The sequence below is a fragment of the Falco rusticolus genome, chromosome 1 (genome assembly GCF_015220075.1).
Source record: "Falco rusticolus isolate bFalRus1 chromosome 1, bFalRus1.pri, whole genome shotgun sequence".
NCBI lineage: Eukaryota > Metazoa > Chordata > Aves > Falconiformes > Falconidae > Falco > Falco rusticolus.
In genome coordinates, this window is record NC_051187.1 from 42,166,219 (window position 1) to 42,183,998 (window position 17,780).

General features: G+C 41.5%; 1 protein-coding gene and 1 non-coding gene across 15 annotated transcripts in view; both read right to left on the reverse strand.

Annotated features, from left to right (window-relative positions):
- Positions 1-10,510, reverse strand: part of EP400 (E1A binding protein p400) — a 50,061-nt gene extending 39,551 nt beyond the window's left edge. For 8 of the 14 annotated variants that reach the window (XM_037376687.1, XM_037376676.1, XM_037376610.1 and 5 more), the window contains exons 1-5: positions 10,386-10,510; positions 7,359-8,715; positions 5,069-5,179; positions 1,159-1,246; positions 611-718 (exon numbers count right to left, since the gene is read on the reverse strand). In XM_037376687.1, coding sequence (XP_037232584.1) covers positions 611-718; positions 1,159-1,246; positions 5,069-5,179; positions 7,359-8,681 — 1,630 coding nt within the window. In that variant the 5' untranslated portion in view covers positions 8,682-8,715; positions 10,386-10,510. The remainder of the gene's footprint in view (positions 1-610; positions 719-1,158; positions 1,247-5,068; positions 5,180-7,358; positions 8,716-10,385) is intronic. The other 6 variants (XM_037376697.1, XM_037376714.1, XM_037376656.1 and 3 more) reach the window with 3 other exon arrangements.
- Positions 10,511-14,276: 3,766 nt separating this feature from the next.
- Positions 14,277-14,415, reverse strand: LOC119142577. The gene has a single exon (XR_005102336.1). It is a non-coding gene; the product is annotated as a small nucleolar RNA SNORA49 (small nucleolar RNA).
- Between the last annotated feature and the right edge of the window lie 3,365 nt (positions 14,416-17,780).

Sequence of the window (17,780 nt, forward strand, 5' to 3'; positions counted from 1 at the left end):
ATGAAATTAAAACATTCAGTGCTCTTTACTGATATCAAGAGGAGATCAACTGCAAATAGACTAATTTCTTACTTACTTTGCCACAAGACACCATCACTTGAAAACACCACATCACAATCACAAAATAAATCACCATTACAATAAACAACAAAGTATTTCATGCACAGAACTGCAACTAAAATTTGGAGCACAGCAACTATAAAAAACCATGTCGTTACGTGTCTTCTGAGTTTCTTCTACACGATATTTAGTTCTTAACACATTCACTCTAACACATATTCTAAAGCTTGGCACGACTAATGAATAAAAATTTGTCATGATGTTGCAAATTAGGAGGCTTCCTTTTCATAAAGCATTGGCTCAGTTCCAGAATTCTCAGATTAGCCATTTTGCATCAGCACCTGTGACGTATTTCCATGCCCACATGCACCTTTGGAGCCCGTCACTCAGCTCCTTAAACAAACCAGGCATTGCATACCAAGTATTAATTTACATGGAGAAGTGTGTGGTGGGGCTAGGATCTTAGAAAGCTGGAAGCCCAAGTTTCTAGTCCCATCACTAACATCTCCTTGTTAAATTAATGTGCAATTGGCATGTGGTGACACAGTACCTTGTGCTGTTGGCATTAGCTGTTGAAGAGGAACTCCTGAAGCCACACCCGGGTGCTGAAAAACCATCCCATGACGGCCCACTTCAATTCGTGGTCTCTTAGACGAATCTGTGATATTCAAATTCCATTTATGGCATGGTATAATGGAATGGGTTCAATTTTACAAAGAAAACTACTACACATGATTCCAACATCAGCTCAGAAAGCTACGACTACTACACATGTGTAGCATTTATGAAGAACATGCTCCAAGGGCAGAGTCCCTGTAACTTCAAGTTGGCCATCTCCAACCTTCTTAGCCAGAACAATCAACCTAACAATGTCTCCATGCCTGCCAAATCCAGTCCTACATATTGTGAGTGGAGCGTACCCGTCACATAGCACCATTCACAATAGATAGTCGCAAGGATCTGACAATTCCCAAGGTGAGGCAAAGCTGTATTTCAAGAGTTATAGAACAGTGGGCTCCATTCACTGCTGTTGGGGAGGAAAAAATAAAAAACAAAAAAAAAAAAGAACCAAAGTGAAATTCTGTCTGCGAAACATACCTGATGGTGCAAGTGCCTGCTGTCTCTTAAAAGCTTCAATTTCTATGGTGCTCACAGTCCCCGTTACTGGAGTCCCTGTATGCGTTTGCTATTGGAAAAAGAAAACAAATCACAAAAATTCAATCTGCAGATAGTCTAACACCAAGATATAATTTACAAACAGATCTAAAGAGGCCAGCTCAGAACAAATCCTTCACAATGAAGAAAACAAGTGTCATTCAGTATCTACCATAAAGTTTTAGATGTCTGTAAAGCACAGATGCTCTTCATTGAGTTTAACTTTTAAAACAGTAACTAAACTGATAAAGTTGGTTATACATAATACACATCTACATTTTTTAAAAAGTGGTACCAAACCCATGAAAATGAGATATGTAAAAATTAAAGTTGCCAAACTTTTTTTTTCAAAATAAATGGAAATTTTCATAAGTGTATTACCCTTCATCATTTGCATAATGCTGCAATGAAGTCAAAATGACATATTCATATAGTATATTGCTGCAATAAAAAGCTGACATGACAAAAACTAAACATTGTGACTTCATTACAGGATTAATTAGAAGGGAAATTAGATGAGGAAACAATTTACGCACAAACTGTGTCATAACTAACAAGACACAAAAGTAAGAAATGAGAGTCAATACATTTGTGAAAGCTAATCCTTTTCACTCCATATGAAACATAAGTTACACACTAATTAACTTTCATCCTGAAGACAGCTTAAGTTTACTTGAGTCTCCACCACCACCACTCTCAGGACAGAGCTCCATGAGACTTAGCCTTGAAATATTTCAGGAAAAACTGCTAAGAGTCAGAAGATGGAATAAAAGAAACTCAGCCAATTCCAGTTTTCCAGATGCTCGGCTTGTACTTGTTTGCACAGCTGGAAAAATGAGCATCATGAAGAAACTCAATGCGGAGAAACAGTATTGCCATCAGGCTAATGTGACATCAGAGCTCATCAGAAATTACTAGACATTTTGTCTGAGGATACACATCACACAACTATGAATTAACAAGCCTGGAAGAGCACTACTGATACTGAGATGTGAAAGAAATTACTGGGGTTTGGTTCAGCAAGTTAACAGTTTAGCATCAGTAATATTACACAGTGCGTTAAAACTTTATTTTAGAATTACTACATTTAATATTGGCAATAATGGCAGAAAATATATCCTAGATAATCCTTTCAGCATCAAACTCCGATGGCAAACTCACGTACAGGATTATTGAAGCAAACAAGTGTGGGTATATGATGATTTCCATGCCCTTTGGGCCCTCAGCACTATGGGCTAGCACTTACTCATGTCCATCAGTGTCTGTGCAAGCTCAATACCCTTCAGGGAGTTTCCAAGTTGTATTTTTTAGTTCTCCTTAAAATTTAGCCATGCTATACCCAATATTCTACTATGAAACTTAACATGAGAAAAATAAGGGCTATCCCAAAAAAGGTCTGAAGTGATTCTATCAGAATATACAAACACAGACTTTACATATGGCAGCCTCTATGTCCTAGAAAATGAACCAATTTAGTACTCAAGTTCTCAAAGTGTAATTTTCTGATGGTGACAGCCTTTGCCATATCAATGCACTGTAAGGGTTTGCAAATGTTGTGAAAATTTATTATGACAACATAGCAAAAACAGCAATTTCCCAAAAGAATCTTGTAGTTTATTCACAAGTCTTTTTCTTCTCAGACTTTTAACAGAAATTCTACCAAGGTAAATTAAGCCTAAGGAAGTAAATACAGGTCTATGTTGAAATGAACTGTAGCAGTCACAACCCTGCATCTTCAATGCTTATTTGAACACTATTAATCACAGCCAACATCACCTAAAATGACTGGGTTTCAAACACTCCTTTTTGTGCTGAATATACTTCACGCCACTCAGATTTTACCAATGGCTACAAATTAGTAACATTTAATCTCTTGGCTGCTGTGAGGGCATTTGTGGTCACTCTAGAGATATAGCTATACCGTCGAGATGTGAATTTTGGTTTCAAGGGGTTTCATCCCTAATGTCATGGTTCACTGCCATCTCACACTCAGTATGAATTAAGTTTTCAAATGTTTTTCTTCTCACTAGGCAGATAGGCAGCGTATTTCAAGCCCAACAGCCAGCATCTGGCAGAGCATCATACACTTAGGCATTTATAGAATTTTCAAAATCACACACAAAACCTTCTTCTGTACAATGCTACTGAATTAACAAATACAGCTTATGTCCCGTTTGCATCAAATGCTTTCTTGGACATCAGTTTAAGAAAGAACATTCTCCAAACGCCATTTCTTTCACCTGCACTCTTACTCTGGATGACAGCATAGTCACCATTTCAGGCTGCATCTCTACTTTAGGATTTTCAACTGATGTTTTCTTAAGCGTATGTCTCCCAGCAGTCTGCACTGTCACCATGTCATTTAGGCCAGACACTTCGAAGAGCAAAGACTTTATGTCTTTATAAATTAAAGTCACATAGCACTAATATTAGACTAAAACTGTCCTAACTTAATTAAAATAATGCAGTTCTCCAGAGGTCACAATTATGCAGTGAGCCCACAATAATCATTCTGAGTGCTGCACTTAGACACGCAAATTTGAATGATGTTGCTGATCAGGACATATTATTTCTCTAGAAACAGTTACAAAGAGAAAGGCTGATGGAAAGAGATGCTCCTTTCTGTTAACAGTTTGTGCTAAAAGTAATTACCAAATTACACAGACAGTTTTGTACATTTTAGCATGTACCTGCTAGTTTCTCTAAAACAGGTCTGAAACAGTATCACACTTTCAAAAGTACTTCATCACTGCTGCAGCTATAGCTTGATAACCCCAATTGCTATAATAAATAACCTGATATTACATATTTTAAACAGCTTAGATAAAGCCTGACTTCCTAAGGAGACTTCCAACACATGTCAGTGTTGACCATAAGGAAGAGCTCTCAGGGCAAGTCCCTTTACTATGCAACTCATCTGTAAAATACCACAGTGAACATCCTATTTGTAATATGCAGGAATACAAGCCATTTCATTTAACTCCCCCTTTTCCAAAACCCAAGACAAAGGCAGCGCAGACTATACGGCTTCCATGGTACAGCAGAGTAATTCACCCTGTAACAATGGCAAAGCATATATAATCGAGCTAAAAAGTAAACACTTCAGTTACAGAGGAATTAGGGTATATTACTTCCCAGGGTATACAAGCAATGGGTAATACAGAGTTCAAGGCTGCTACATAAAACCCACGCTAGCCTGAATGTAAAAGCTGCATCGTCACTGATCCACAAAAATTTTAACTGATTATCACATTTATTTCTTTACTTTGTTCAGTATTCCCTCATGCAAACAAACAAAAACTGTAAAAAAGAACTGTAATCATAAAAATAAGCACTTCAGTTTCTTCTTCCCAACATTTATGGTAGAGCTAATGGAAAGCGGTTACTAAAAAAAAATTGTCAGAGGGTTATCATTGTTTAAAACTTTTCAGGGAAGGCAAATCCAAAACCTTCTGTAGCCATACTCAAAACCTTTAACAGATGAGGAAAAAAAGAAAAGAAATTTAGAAGAAATCCACAATTACAATGCCATAGACAAAAGAATCCATATTATCACTATGCAGAATGCACAAATGAACCAAATGTATTAGGGAAACAAAAGACAAACAAACCAAAGTGAAAACATTCAAGCTGAAAGTTAATGAAATAAGCCAGCAACCTGGAGACAAAGATTTAACTTCCTCAAGGCTTCATTAATACTGATGCATTCAAAGACTGCAAGGTTTTGTTTTGTTTTATTTAGATGATAAGGGATGGGCTCTTGGGAAAATTCTAATTCACCTAGGAAATATCAAATCTGAATGAAGAAAAAAAATCTGGGATGAAACTACATTTTAGAACCATTGAAAAGTACCTGAAATGGTTGCTGCTGGGATGAAAAAGCAGCAGAAACATTTGGAGGAAGCTGGGTTGCTATAGCGACAGGAGTACCAGTCTGCCCATCCTTTCCTGTCACAACCTTTACCTGAGAGAAATATTTTGGGGAAAAAAAAAAGAAGGGAGAATCATTTTCTTTTAAAAAGTTTTTCCTCTTTTTTTTTTTTTTTTTAACTGTTCAACACACTTATTTGTACTGATGGTACCTCACTGAAGAGGGGATTATAACTAAACCACCATCAGTGCAGCTTGCTTTGAGCACAGGCTGGTTTTGAAGAGTTCTGTCTCACTTCTAATAGCAGAACAGAGTACAGCCTTGACTATTTATAGTGAGTGACTTCTCCTCACTGGAAATCTTTTCTTAGATCAGTTAACATAAAAGTGTGTTTTACATTTAATGATTGCTGCTCTTAACGGACAACAAATTAGCATGACAGACAGTTTGAACTTAAGAGAGCTCCAACATTCATTTAAGCAATGAGCACAGCCACCATTCGCTCTCCCCTTGAATTCCCAAAGCGATCAACCTTTCCAGGCAAGGGATGAAGTGCATTGCTTTAGCAGAAAGTGATAAAGAGGGGGGAGGGGGAAATAAAAGAGAAGACAAAAAAATACAAAGAAAGAACATACTCAAAAGATGTCTTAATCTTTCAAAAGGATTCATCATTTGAAAACACTTAAAAGACTTTTGTTAATGCACTTCACAAAATTCTCCAGCAGTTAAAACAGACAAGCAAAAGACGATCCATCACAAGAAATAAGTGAAGTACAGCAAACTAGAAACCCGAAAAACCAAGGGGTAGAACCTCAACTGATGTAAATTGTAGTAGCACCACTGACTTCAACGAACCTATACAATTTACACTTGCTCAAGATCTCTCACAATGCGCATACTGTCTTTAAAAATACCTGGTATTGCAGCTGACAAACACGCAACCCAACAAGAACACCTAAACAATTTGACAAAACACAAATCAGATGAAAAAATATATAAATTGAATATCCACTGACAATAAATTACAGTAACAGGCTATCTTTTATTTTTACATATACAAAAAGAAATTATTCCTTCAAAATTACCAATAACTATCACAAGCAGAAATAGATTTTTCCTAGTCAAGATGTTTAGGCCCCAGAGAAATGAGAAATTAAACTTCAACTGTTGTACTGTTCAAATTTTCCACAAATTCCAACTGAAGTTATGATCACTAATGATTCACACCTAAGAGAGTCATCAGCTTTCACTGAAGACACTCATTTCTAACAGATATTTCAAAGCAATACAAGTTTCTTTACATAACAGCTTTGGTTTGGTTCTTTACCAACAGACAACTATACACCCGTATGTATTTTTACAAATTTTAAAAGGCATTTATATGCGTGCCAAGCAATGCAGTGGCATCAGTTGTATCTACCCTGTTGCAAGCACTTGCCGGGCAAGCTTGCAGCAGGCTCTGCGCAAGGCAGGCACTGGTCAAGAGCTAACAAATAGGTACAAACGTGCAGGAAAAGTTGTATGGCATCTGTCTGCAGCAAGCTTATTTCAAGTCCTTTGCCATTAATAAACAGTGAATTCAAGTTAGTTAGCAATTTTAAACCCTTGCATAAATAACAGAGTTAACTGGTTAATGTCCAGTCTGTAAAGTGCTATTTGGTTAACCATTTAGACAGCAAGACATACACAGAGCTCTAAGACAGCCTAAGTAACCTAACTCATTACCACGGACCCATATACATCACGATTCACATGTTCCCTCCGAGTAATAAGATCAATTCAGGGTTTTTGCGGGCTACAGCAACACTGAACTTCAGTAACGCCTATGGTCAGAAATCACACAAGTCAAATAAAGGTTAACCTGTTATAAGACTTGCTCATTCTTTTCCGTTTTGTGTAAGTCTAGAAAGTGAAATTTAATCTACGATTCCTATCCATATTCATTCCAATCATTTAAAACAGCTTCCACACCAATGCCATCTTTATTTGTGTGCTGGCTGACACTGTAACTAGGTCAGTGAAAGCTCCCTTCACCTCTCTATTCTTTTCTTTCAAATACAAACATCTAACTGCACACTCAAACCAACCTGTCGAATCACCCCACTTAGCAGAACCACGCTCTCTTAGGCCAACTATTTAAAGAAAAATTGCCATACTTCATCAAGTAAAAATGATTTTTCAGGTACTATCACATTCTCTAATACTTAACAATCCAGGTGCCACAACTTCATCTACAATTTTATTCCAAAACATTAACCAACAGATTTCTTACCTCATCATTGATGACTTCAGATTGTTCTTCCTCCTCTTCCTCCTCCAGATCCAAGTCATTTTGCCTCAGGTATGCTTGCAGTGGAACACAATGTTTCTTCTTAAAAGCTAAAAAGTCCATCATATTCCCTTGAAGATGTTGCAGGAAAAACAGTTCGATCAAACATTCCTTAAAAGTTTCCTTAAGAATTTCCATTTGCTTGTGGTGATGATCCAAACATTGTTTTCTCATTTGAGCAGTCTCTTGGTTGGCAGGAGGAATCTCCTCCAGTTTTTTGGGTTGTTTTTTCACTGCTGTACTAACTGTAGGAGTAAGAGGAAGACTCGATAGCCCCTGCGGTACAGTGGCCCGTGAAGGACTTGTGGGAGGAGGTGGTGATGTCATTCCAAATGCACTAGGCCCTCCAACTCCTGCTATCAATCCACCAGAAGTCCTGTCATATCCAATGGGTCTACCCAGCTGCTGTCCTTGAAGCACTTGCTGCTGCTGTTGCATAAGCTGCCCTTGGATAATATTGCTGATTTGGGGCGGCAGGCTGGTCGTCGTAATATGGCCCGGGCTAGTCAAAGATTGCATATTGGCTCCGCTAGCTACTGGGCTTTGAGGACCGAGATGATGGATGGTGCCACCAGACTGCGAATGCGGCTGTGAAAGCCTGCGTTCTCTTACCGTGGCAGGTGTCCCAGAAGATGGAAGCTGTACTTGTGTGGCAGCTCCTTGAGCAATTTGTGCAATTCCTGGTCCTTCCTGATACACAAAGTGTCCACCGTTCGAAGGACTCAAGCTGATTTGTCTCACAAGCACACTAGCATCCACAAACCCTCTAGTAGGGCTCTGGCTGCACATACCCAAGCCGGGGCCCGGAGTGCCCGCCCGAACACTGGGCAGCGTCTGCACCGGCACAGGGTTAGGCTGCGTAGGGCTTTGAGACTGAACTTGTTGAGGCAGCGGTGAAGTAACTTGAATATACGATGGGGATCCATGCTCAAAGCGCCTCTGCTGGGGACTGAACTGAAAACTGGGTGACGTTGGGTTTGGAATTGGCAGTGGGGTAAGAGTTATCTGCTGGTTTCCTGAAGCCACTGGTCCAACATTTTGCAGAGTGATGTTCACATTCTGCCCAGCTACTGGACTTCGACTCATTATAAACTGTTGTATTTGGTAACTGGGGGACTGGGGTGCAGACGGACTTGCAGAAGGTGCAAAAGAAGCTGCAGGGGACTGGGGTAAATTTGCCTGTTGCTCTTCTCCCTCACTGCCTGTGAAGGACCTGGACCTCTGGAGCTGGCGCTGGGCATTCTGAGGACCGTTACCATGGTGCATTCTCACTGTTGTAGGGTTTTTTTTATAGTATACTCTAAAGAAATACACAAAAACAGAAATTCAGGGAAGGTACAAATATTTCTGTAACTAAAACTATTTAGTTACTATTCAAAAGACAACCTTACAGTAAGAACTCAGTTCTCCCGTCTTTGCAGCTACTTAAAATGCTTCTACATCCTCAGCCAAATCATCCAAAACCCTCAGCACCATAAAAGCTCACTGAAATCCCTCATACATTTCTCTAGCTAACAAAGTGCTGTTGAATAGTTTTACAAATTACGTTCCTCTGAGCTAGTTCAGATGGCTTCAAACAATTGAGAAAAAAATACCACCACACACAAAACTTTCTTCCTTTTCCATGGAACTTCACACATCATCAGTCTCTGCTGTCAAAACTATCTACTCTTTTTTGCGTTAGTTATGACCAGTGTTTCAGTGCTTTTAATACTTAACAGAATGTTCTCAAAAACACAACAGTTGCTTAAAAAGTACAGTATGTTTCCTCAACAGCAACTAAACCCACGGTAAAAGTGGATGGCGACTATTCAACTTTATCGTTCCAGCTAATGAGGGAGAAAAGCATAATAAAAAAATCTCACTCTGAAACATCTAGATGTTTGAGGAAATACTGTACCTGACACCTCACTCTACCTTCTCTTTACTTCAGAACGCTAACCCCTTAAAGGGGTGACGATTAATCCAAACCTGCTTCTCTTGGCTTCTTTACCGAGCCAAGCTATCCAAAAATCAAAAAACATCCTGCTCTTGTATTTCAGTCATAAAGAAACAAAAATTCCCCTGACGTGCACTGACAGGTAGATTCAGTGCTGGGTGTCACATAGCAGCAGCAAAAGAAAAATAGAACCTGGCGGGGGTTTCTCCCAAAAAAATCTCTCTCCTATTTTGAAAAAAGCAGTTTCATTTTCGGTATTTCGGTCAAAGCATCCCTCCAGCACGGTGCCGCTCGCCTGTGCCGCTAGCGGCGGGTGGGCCACACGGCACCGCCGGGCCACAGCCCCCGCCGGCCACAGCCCCCCCGCCCCCCCCAGCGCCACAGCGCAGCCCGCGCAGGCCCCGCGGCCGCAGGCGCCCCCCGGCCGCGCTGCACACGTGCTGCCGGGGGGCTGCAGCCCAGCGCCGGGCAGTGCAGGGGCAGCCCGGTCCCGGCCGGCACCGCTTCCCGAAGGGATAACAACGCCAGCGCCCCGCGGGACTGTGGCCTCTTCCACAGCGCTGGCACCAAATCATTAAGATTCAAATGATACCAACCACCGCCGGTAACGAGGCCTTATTATTTTAATTACCCGCACTCGCTAACGTTTGCGGCCCGAGTGGAAGCAGTTACCGCAGGACGCGCGGGTAAGGAAGCGCAGCAGCACGCCGCCGGCCTCCGCCTGCCCGCCCGGCCGGGATCGCCTTTTGTGTGCGAGCGCTCAACTCCGCCGCCGCGCCGGCCCCGCGCCCCGAGCTGGCGGCAGGCGCCCCACGGCGAGACCCGCGCCCCGAGACCCCCCCCGGCGGGACGCGGCCGGCCCGGCCAGGCACCCCCCACCCCGGGCGCCGCGCAGGGAAGGCCCGTTCCCCCGCCGCCGGGACCGGTGCCGCCGGGCCTCGGGCCTGAGGCCTGGGGCGGGGGGGAAGCGGGGAGGAGCGGGGCCCGGCCGCCCCCGCCCCGGCCCCCCGAACCCAGCGGGCCCCACTTACCGCGGGCGCCGGGGCCAGACTTTCCATTCGCTCCTCACTGGAAGCGGGGGCGGGGGGCGGCCGGAGCGGCAGCCGCTACCAGCGCCGGCAGGAGACAAACCGCGCCTCCTGCGCCGCGCTCCGCGCCTGCGCCGCCCCGCCGCGCTGCGCCTGCGCCGCCCCCGCGCATGCGCGCCCCGGGCCGCCTGTCGGGGCAGGGAGCGCGGCGGGTCAGGCGCGGGCGGGGGGGCGGCGGGGGCAGCGCCGGGCCTCGGCCCGCAGCCCGCGGAGGAAAGTGCCCCCGGGCCGCAGCGGCGGGGTTGGGCACACACCGACTCAGCGCCGCGCTCGGCGGCACCGAAGCGCAGCCTCAGCCCCTGAGCTCAGCCCTGCAGGAGACCGCACCGACGGCCGCGTTCCTCGCGCCTCCCGCCGCCACGGGCACCGGCACAGGCCTGAGCATCAGCACGCGGCTCCCGGCTCTTCTTAATAGATCTGAAATCTTTGGTGAATATCAGTTACTAGCTCAAAGTACAGCGATAAAGCTGAGACGGAACTGAAAATAAGTGAGAGTATACAAAGAGGGCGGCGTTTAAAAGTCTGTGTAATTAAAATTAATTGCACTTAAATAATACAGCATCTGGGGAGATACTATTTTCTGAAGCGTAAAAGACTTCCTGAAAGACTACTCCCATCATTTTTACTTAATAAACTTAATAACAGTAAGCAGTGCTATTTAATAGAGATTTGATAGTTTATTTTCAATACCAAAATATGAACTGAAAATAAAAAAGTAAAAGGTTATCTGATCTGAGCAGAGTCACCAAAAGCACCTGCACAGCTGTCAGAGTGATGGCTACTACTGATGCTGTCAAAATGCTTCCACTTGGGAAAATCCGGTGGGGGGCTGTGGGCTCCCACCGTGCTGGAGCAGCGGGCACCATGGACCCTCACTGTAACACGGATACAGCAGGGCAGCGCACGTCCCCAAGCCTGGAATCATAAGATACATGGTATTTTTAACATTGACAGGTGTTCTGAAGTGATCACAAAAGAGGGTATGAAGTCCTAAAAAATTCTTCCAATGACGGAGATAGACTTCTACTTTCTCAATGTATTTATTAGTACCATAAAACTACAATTGTTCCAGCCTATATATGGAATGTATTTCCAGCATCATAAAATCTACTCTGGGATGAAGCCCAAGATCCTGTATCTTTAGGAAAGAGCTTGTCTGTAATTATTCTCTGAATAGTGTTCTTGTATCCTTGAACAACAAGACTGTAGTTTTTAAGCAACATTTAAGTCCATCACCTCAGCTCAGATGAAATGAAATGCTCCTGTTACTCAATGTCCCAATCGTCCAGGCTTGCCGAGTCCTACACACAGCCTCAGCAAAGGCAAAACTGATGCCACAAGCACACATGAATCTGGGCTTATACATTCACTCAGCCAGGAGGAACGTATTTCTCTGCCTACAACTGCAGGAGTGAAATGAGCCCGCATACCACACGGCAATCATGGCTTTGTTTCTCACCTGTGCTTCCCCCTGTGGTTGACACTGGGTTTGGATTAGCTGCACTGTCCCTCCTCTTGATTCCAGCTAGGCTGTTTCTCCTGCAGTTGTGGAGCTATTTGTCCTGTCAGTGCCTACGACAACAGAAAAGGACAGAAGGGGTAGGGGTTATCACAGCGACAGGCTTCTTTTTAATTATTTTACTTCTGAGTAGAAAAAATCCATGACTGTTGCCATGAGGACACGTAAAGATTTTCCCCAAAATTAATTTCTAATTGTATCAATAATTGTGACAGAAGGTTCTCACTTGACAAAAAAATTATTATGTATCAGGGTTGCTTGCTCCTGACATTGCAAAAATGCTGAAAAATGAGACAACTTTGCAGAAGAGCGAAGGAATCTGGAATGGACAGATGATGCACTGGAAAGGGATTTGGCAGTCCAAACCCATACTGAACAATTTTCAGTCTTCCAAAAACTCTTGTTACTCTTCCTTATTCCCAGCCTCTGCAATCCCAGCCAAAAATAGTGTAAAATTATTGTTGAACTGTATCTTTCTAGATATTTTTATCTTCTGATTTTCTATGTGAGCTAACAATTCAGGATTTTTACTATTTTAACTGTGATCACATACCACCACCACCCCGAGAAGTCTGGAAATACATGTAAAACTAGACGATGTTTAAAATTCTGACTCTGATCTAATAAAGCACTTTTTTACATATCATTAAAGAACTGCTCACATTCTTAATGTTACACTACTTGAGTTAAAAAATGTGTTGAACAATGATCTCCCTGAGCAGCCACTTCTCAAATCAAATGTTTAGTACCTTTTTTCAACAGTCTCTCTTCTACAGAATTACTACTTACAAGCCTGTAAACCAAAAACTCATTAAATACTGTTCCCTAAAAAACAGTGACACTTTCTGAAACTCAGCTGTTTCCTCACCTATGGCAGTGAGCACCAACGCTTGTTCAGAGTCCGTCAGGTATTTTCAAAGGAAGTTTTCTACTCATTTTTTGGTTTCTTAAAGGAAAACTTTCTTTTTTACATCTGATTTCATATTTTCAAAACACCAGGTTCTTTTAAGAACTTATTTTCAAAAATGAACAATAAACAGTATTGTCTTCTATTGAACTGCATTTAAAAAAAAAATCCTTCCAATAGCAGTGCATTTGCTAACAGTGTCTATCTTGCACACCCCTGTGTACCTGGCCAGTGATGTGAGGTGAAAAAGAGCTCCCCTCCACTCTCAACACATCTTTCCAGGAAAAGAAACAGTCACTTGAGAGAAGCTTGCCAAGTACATCTTAGAACTACATGAACATCAGCATCTCACCACTAGTGGATTTGAAATCCAATGATAGACCATCAAGAAGGACATTTATTGTTTATCAAGAGCAGAAAACACCCAAAGATCTTAATGTTCGTTTTAACTGTCCCAACGCAGAAATTTAGATGGCTTGCAAGATGGAAGTGGGAGGGAAAGACAGGAACAGAAGATACGGTAAGGGAAAGGGCAGGGTTTTCATTTTGCCTTTATTCTGATGGGAAGAAGCATGTATGACTGATCTAATCTTTAAAGGGATTTTAAAAGACCAAATGAACTACTAAACTTAAAGGACAACCTCAACCATAAATCCTACTTTCACCTAAAAACATCTTCCCTCTATTTTTTATTTTTTAAAATCTATACTATTTCTTAGTGTAAAAGTCACCTGTATATGTGAATATCTCCATCTCTTGCAATTTTATCACATGATTCTTTAGCCTTTGTATCTATCAGCAGATCTAAATCAGTGTCATAGAAGACAATAGTATTCCCATCTGCATGGCTGACACCTGTGGTGTGGCAGAAGTGTGGGAAGAAAGGATAGCACAGAAGAATTGCTTGTCTTGGTTGAAGTTTTTTATGGATTCCTAAAATTCAACTTAATTACAAATTCACATTAATAAAGCATAAATCTCTAAAACTCTAATTTACAGAATGAGAAGATCAGAAAAATTGCTTTCTTATTTCTTCCTCAACCTACGTTAAGAGCGCAAACATTTTAAGTTATCTGCCTGCCCACATTACTGATCTACACAGTTCAAAATTAATTTGTGTAGCATTAGAACTATTAATTTATGGTGCAGTCAACCAGATAAAAATCTAAAGATCTATGACAGTAGTCACATTATGTCCTATGACTAAGCACACCTGACTGGGTTATTACATTCTGTGCATGCTTCATCATTTTTCTTGTCTATTGACTAGATTGAATCCCTTCTACTGTGCTGCCTTGTGTTGCTTTAAGGCAAAGTGCTGCTTTATGTTTTATACTGCATCGGACAGAAAGCATAACAACACAATCTGAAATAAAAAATAAGAAAAGAATAACTTAATTATATTGTTAATGTTTGCTCAAATTGTAGGCCCCAGAGGATACTGAAAATCTTACTGGGGAGGGAAATGAACATACTTTCAATTTACCCTCAGGCAATGCCAGGGCACTCCACAAAAAACAAAAGCCCCTGGAGTAAGGCTGAGGAAGTGCCAAACAGGAAAACAGCAACTACACATAAAGTACTAACAATGTAGATAGCTACAGATAATGAAAGCAAAAACAACTAATCAAAACGCTATTGTGAAATAAAACATCTGTATTTCAAGCACAAATTAGTCATAAATGTAGGACAACTAGTGGCATACCTCTTGGAAACACCCTGGATGCCTCATCAAATAGTAATATGACTGACAAATTCCATATATAATACATAGTTTGTGCTACAGCTACAAACATAATTTGCTTAAATAACTCATGACATTATGCAAACTAATTTTGCAAATGTATTAGACTTCGCTTTAGCATTTTCCCTTCCACTATGAGCATCTATTAACCATTATCTTGAGTAAGAGGTTCTCTTACCAGATAATGCCAACTGTGAGCACCGCTCTTATTAACTCTTACGTACATGAGAAAATGGAAGTTCAAGAAAAGCGCCAGTATATCGAGCATTGGAATCACCGTGTCAAAAACAACACACGATGTCCTCTTGCTGTCAGCTTCCAAAGCAAGACAGCTAGAGCTTCCATCTTGCCTTTTTATGAAATAAGAGCTTGAAGGTTCTGCAGGTAGCATTCAACAGCCAGAGAAAATGAGTAGCGAATGCTGTACCACTTATCTAGAGGATGACGCACCTATGTTTAGTTAAAGTCGGGTGATATCTAACCCTTATTGCAATATGATGGATGCACAAACTGCTAAGTCCTTGGGTTGGTTATCTTTAAAAGGGACATTTTGTCTTAGATTCCTGTTGTACATGCAACGTGGCAAAGATGGAGACTTTAAACATGACTGCTAAGGAATAGAGTCTGCACAGAGACAACTCCTCAAGGACATTGTCAAGGCACGAGATATGTTAATGTTGTTACCTTGAAGATATACTAGGTCCTTGAATGGAATGTGCTAATTGTCCAGGTGTGAGATATGTTAATGAGTTCCTGGAAAGTTAATGAATAGACATGAGTGACTTGTATAAAGAGGGGGCTGAAAGGTTCCCTCGGTGTGCATGACTTTGGTGGAGCGATCCCCCATGCACCCAGAGCTGCCGAATAAAGATAACTTCCACTCATTCCAATATTGGTAACTGATTCTTCAAATCAATTTGACGACCCAGATGGGACCTCCTCTGCTCGGCTGCGGGACCCATTGAGAGCGGGGACTCCCTAGGGTACCCCCGGGGATTTTCCCGGAGGGGTACTCATCTCATCTGGATCACCGCAGGAGCAGACAAGGACTCCATCTTACGGAGTGAAGGTACTATCTTTATTCAAATATTATATTAATTGTAAATATTATATTAATATTATATTTTAAACAGTACTGTTTTGGATTCTGTTCTGGGACCAGTCCATCTGTAAAGCTGTCTGTAAGGTGTAAGATCATTGTATACTTACGCAGGATGGCATATACCGGGTAGCTAGCATCCCAGGTATACATCTGATTCTGTTTTGGTACCTGTTCTGATATTAAGAAAATATCAGAACTCTGATTCTGTTCCGTTTTTGGTACCTGTTCTGAAATATCGGAACTCTGATTCTGTTCTGGTTTTGGTACTTGTTCTGATATTGAAGAACTCTGATTCTGTTTTGGTATTTGTTTTAATATTAAGGTAATATTGGAAATCCGTGTTTTAGTTGGAAGACTGAAACATTTGATAATTTGGAGTTAATCTGTGTATGTAAGATTAATAATTATAGGATTAATATTAAATATTATACTTATTTTATGTTGGAAGTGTGAGAACATTTCTGTTTAATAGGAATGTTGGTGTGTGAGTACTGTCTTGAGCATCCGAGGGGTGAGTGTAAACCTCTATATGTTTTAAAGCGCATATAGTGTAAAGAATTATTGAGTATATGGTGGGAGTTGCTGCTTAAAGACAAAATTCGTCTCTGAGCAGTTACTCTGTGCTGTTTGGGCATCAATTTGGTGAACCAGCCAGGAGAACTCTCCACCAGTGCTGGAATCCAGGGGCCTGGGGACCCGCAGGGCCCCCGACTGCATCTTCTGTTGGCAAGACTCCCCTACCCCTCGGCTTCTCACACAGGTGGACAAGGACTTCTGCACAGCATAAAAGGTATTTATATTTATTCTTTCTTTTGAATATTTGATTGTCTTAAGATTTGGTTTTACCCTATAAGACGAAAGACGGTATGCCGTCTCGCAGGGTTGAGAAGAAGGGACGCCTTCTGAAAAGGGTAATAGCCCTATTTGATTGTCTTAAGATTTGGGAAGCTAAAAACTTCCTTTAGGTTGTCTTAAGATTTGGGGAATTCCTAGAATGTAACAACTGAAATAGCGCTCTGTGTCTTGTTTGTTCTGTGTGTTGTCTTGTTACATGTTCAAAATTAGAGTTATGAAATGTATGTTGAAAAAAAAAAACAAATCTGGTAATTCTAGGCAAATAGCTGAAAACTTAACACTCTGCTTAAGGCCAGAAAAAAATTAGAATCTGTTTTTTGGCAATTGTTCATTGAAATGCGTACTTTGTGTGATAACGCGAACTGTCAGCGTTACTAGAGTTGTATGTAACTGCACGGTACCTTGTAACATACTGCCCGTGTGACTGAGGGCTGCCCGGAGAGTGTGATGTGTGTGAATGTCACTGCAAAGCGAGTGAGGAGTCATGATCTGCGTGTCCGTATTCCCCGCAAGGGGCCGGCCAGAGAGGGACGGAGCAATTGAAAAACCAATTTATGAAGTGTTAGAATGTATAATTAGAAAATAGAGCAGGAGACTGGACAAAACATTAGAGCTAACATCATTTGGAAAAAGCACGAATTAACCTCTGCCCTTAGTGTCGTAGGTGCTGTCTGTATACTCGAACAAAGGGTGGCAAGTGTCTAAGACATATTATCTCCTTTAAAAAAAAAAAAAAAAGACCAAGAAATAAGGCTAAATAGAGGTCTTGAACTGTGGTGTGTGTTCTGAGATAAGTATAGTGCCTCCAGTAATAACTAATACATTGTAGACAAATACCAGACTTATTAGGAAGATGGGGGGCAGACCGAGCCAAGAAATAAATACCAAAACACCCCTGGGATGTATTTTGAAGCATTGGAAAGAATTTGGCGGAATTCCCAGTGAAAATTTGAACAAAAAGACATTTTAAAAATATTGTCAGAATTGGTGGCCTTTGTATACATTAGGTGATGGTGAAAGATGGCCACTCGAAGGAAGTCTTATATTACAACACAATTTTACAGCTTATGCTGTTTCTTCGTAGAGAACAAAAGTGGGATGAAGTAATGTGTGCAGACATGTTTGTGTGACAGGAGTGCGGGATTGACACCACCTGATCTTTGATTATGGCTCTAGAAAAGGATAGGGAAAAAATGTGACCTAAACTAGAA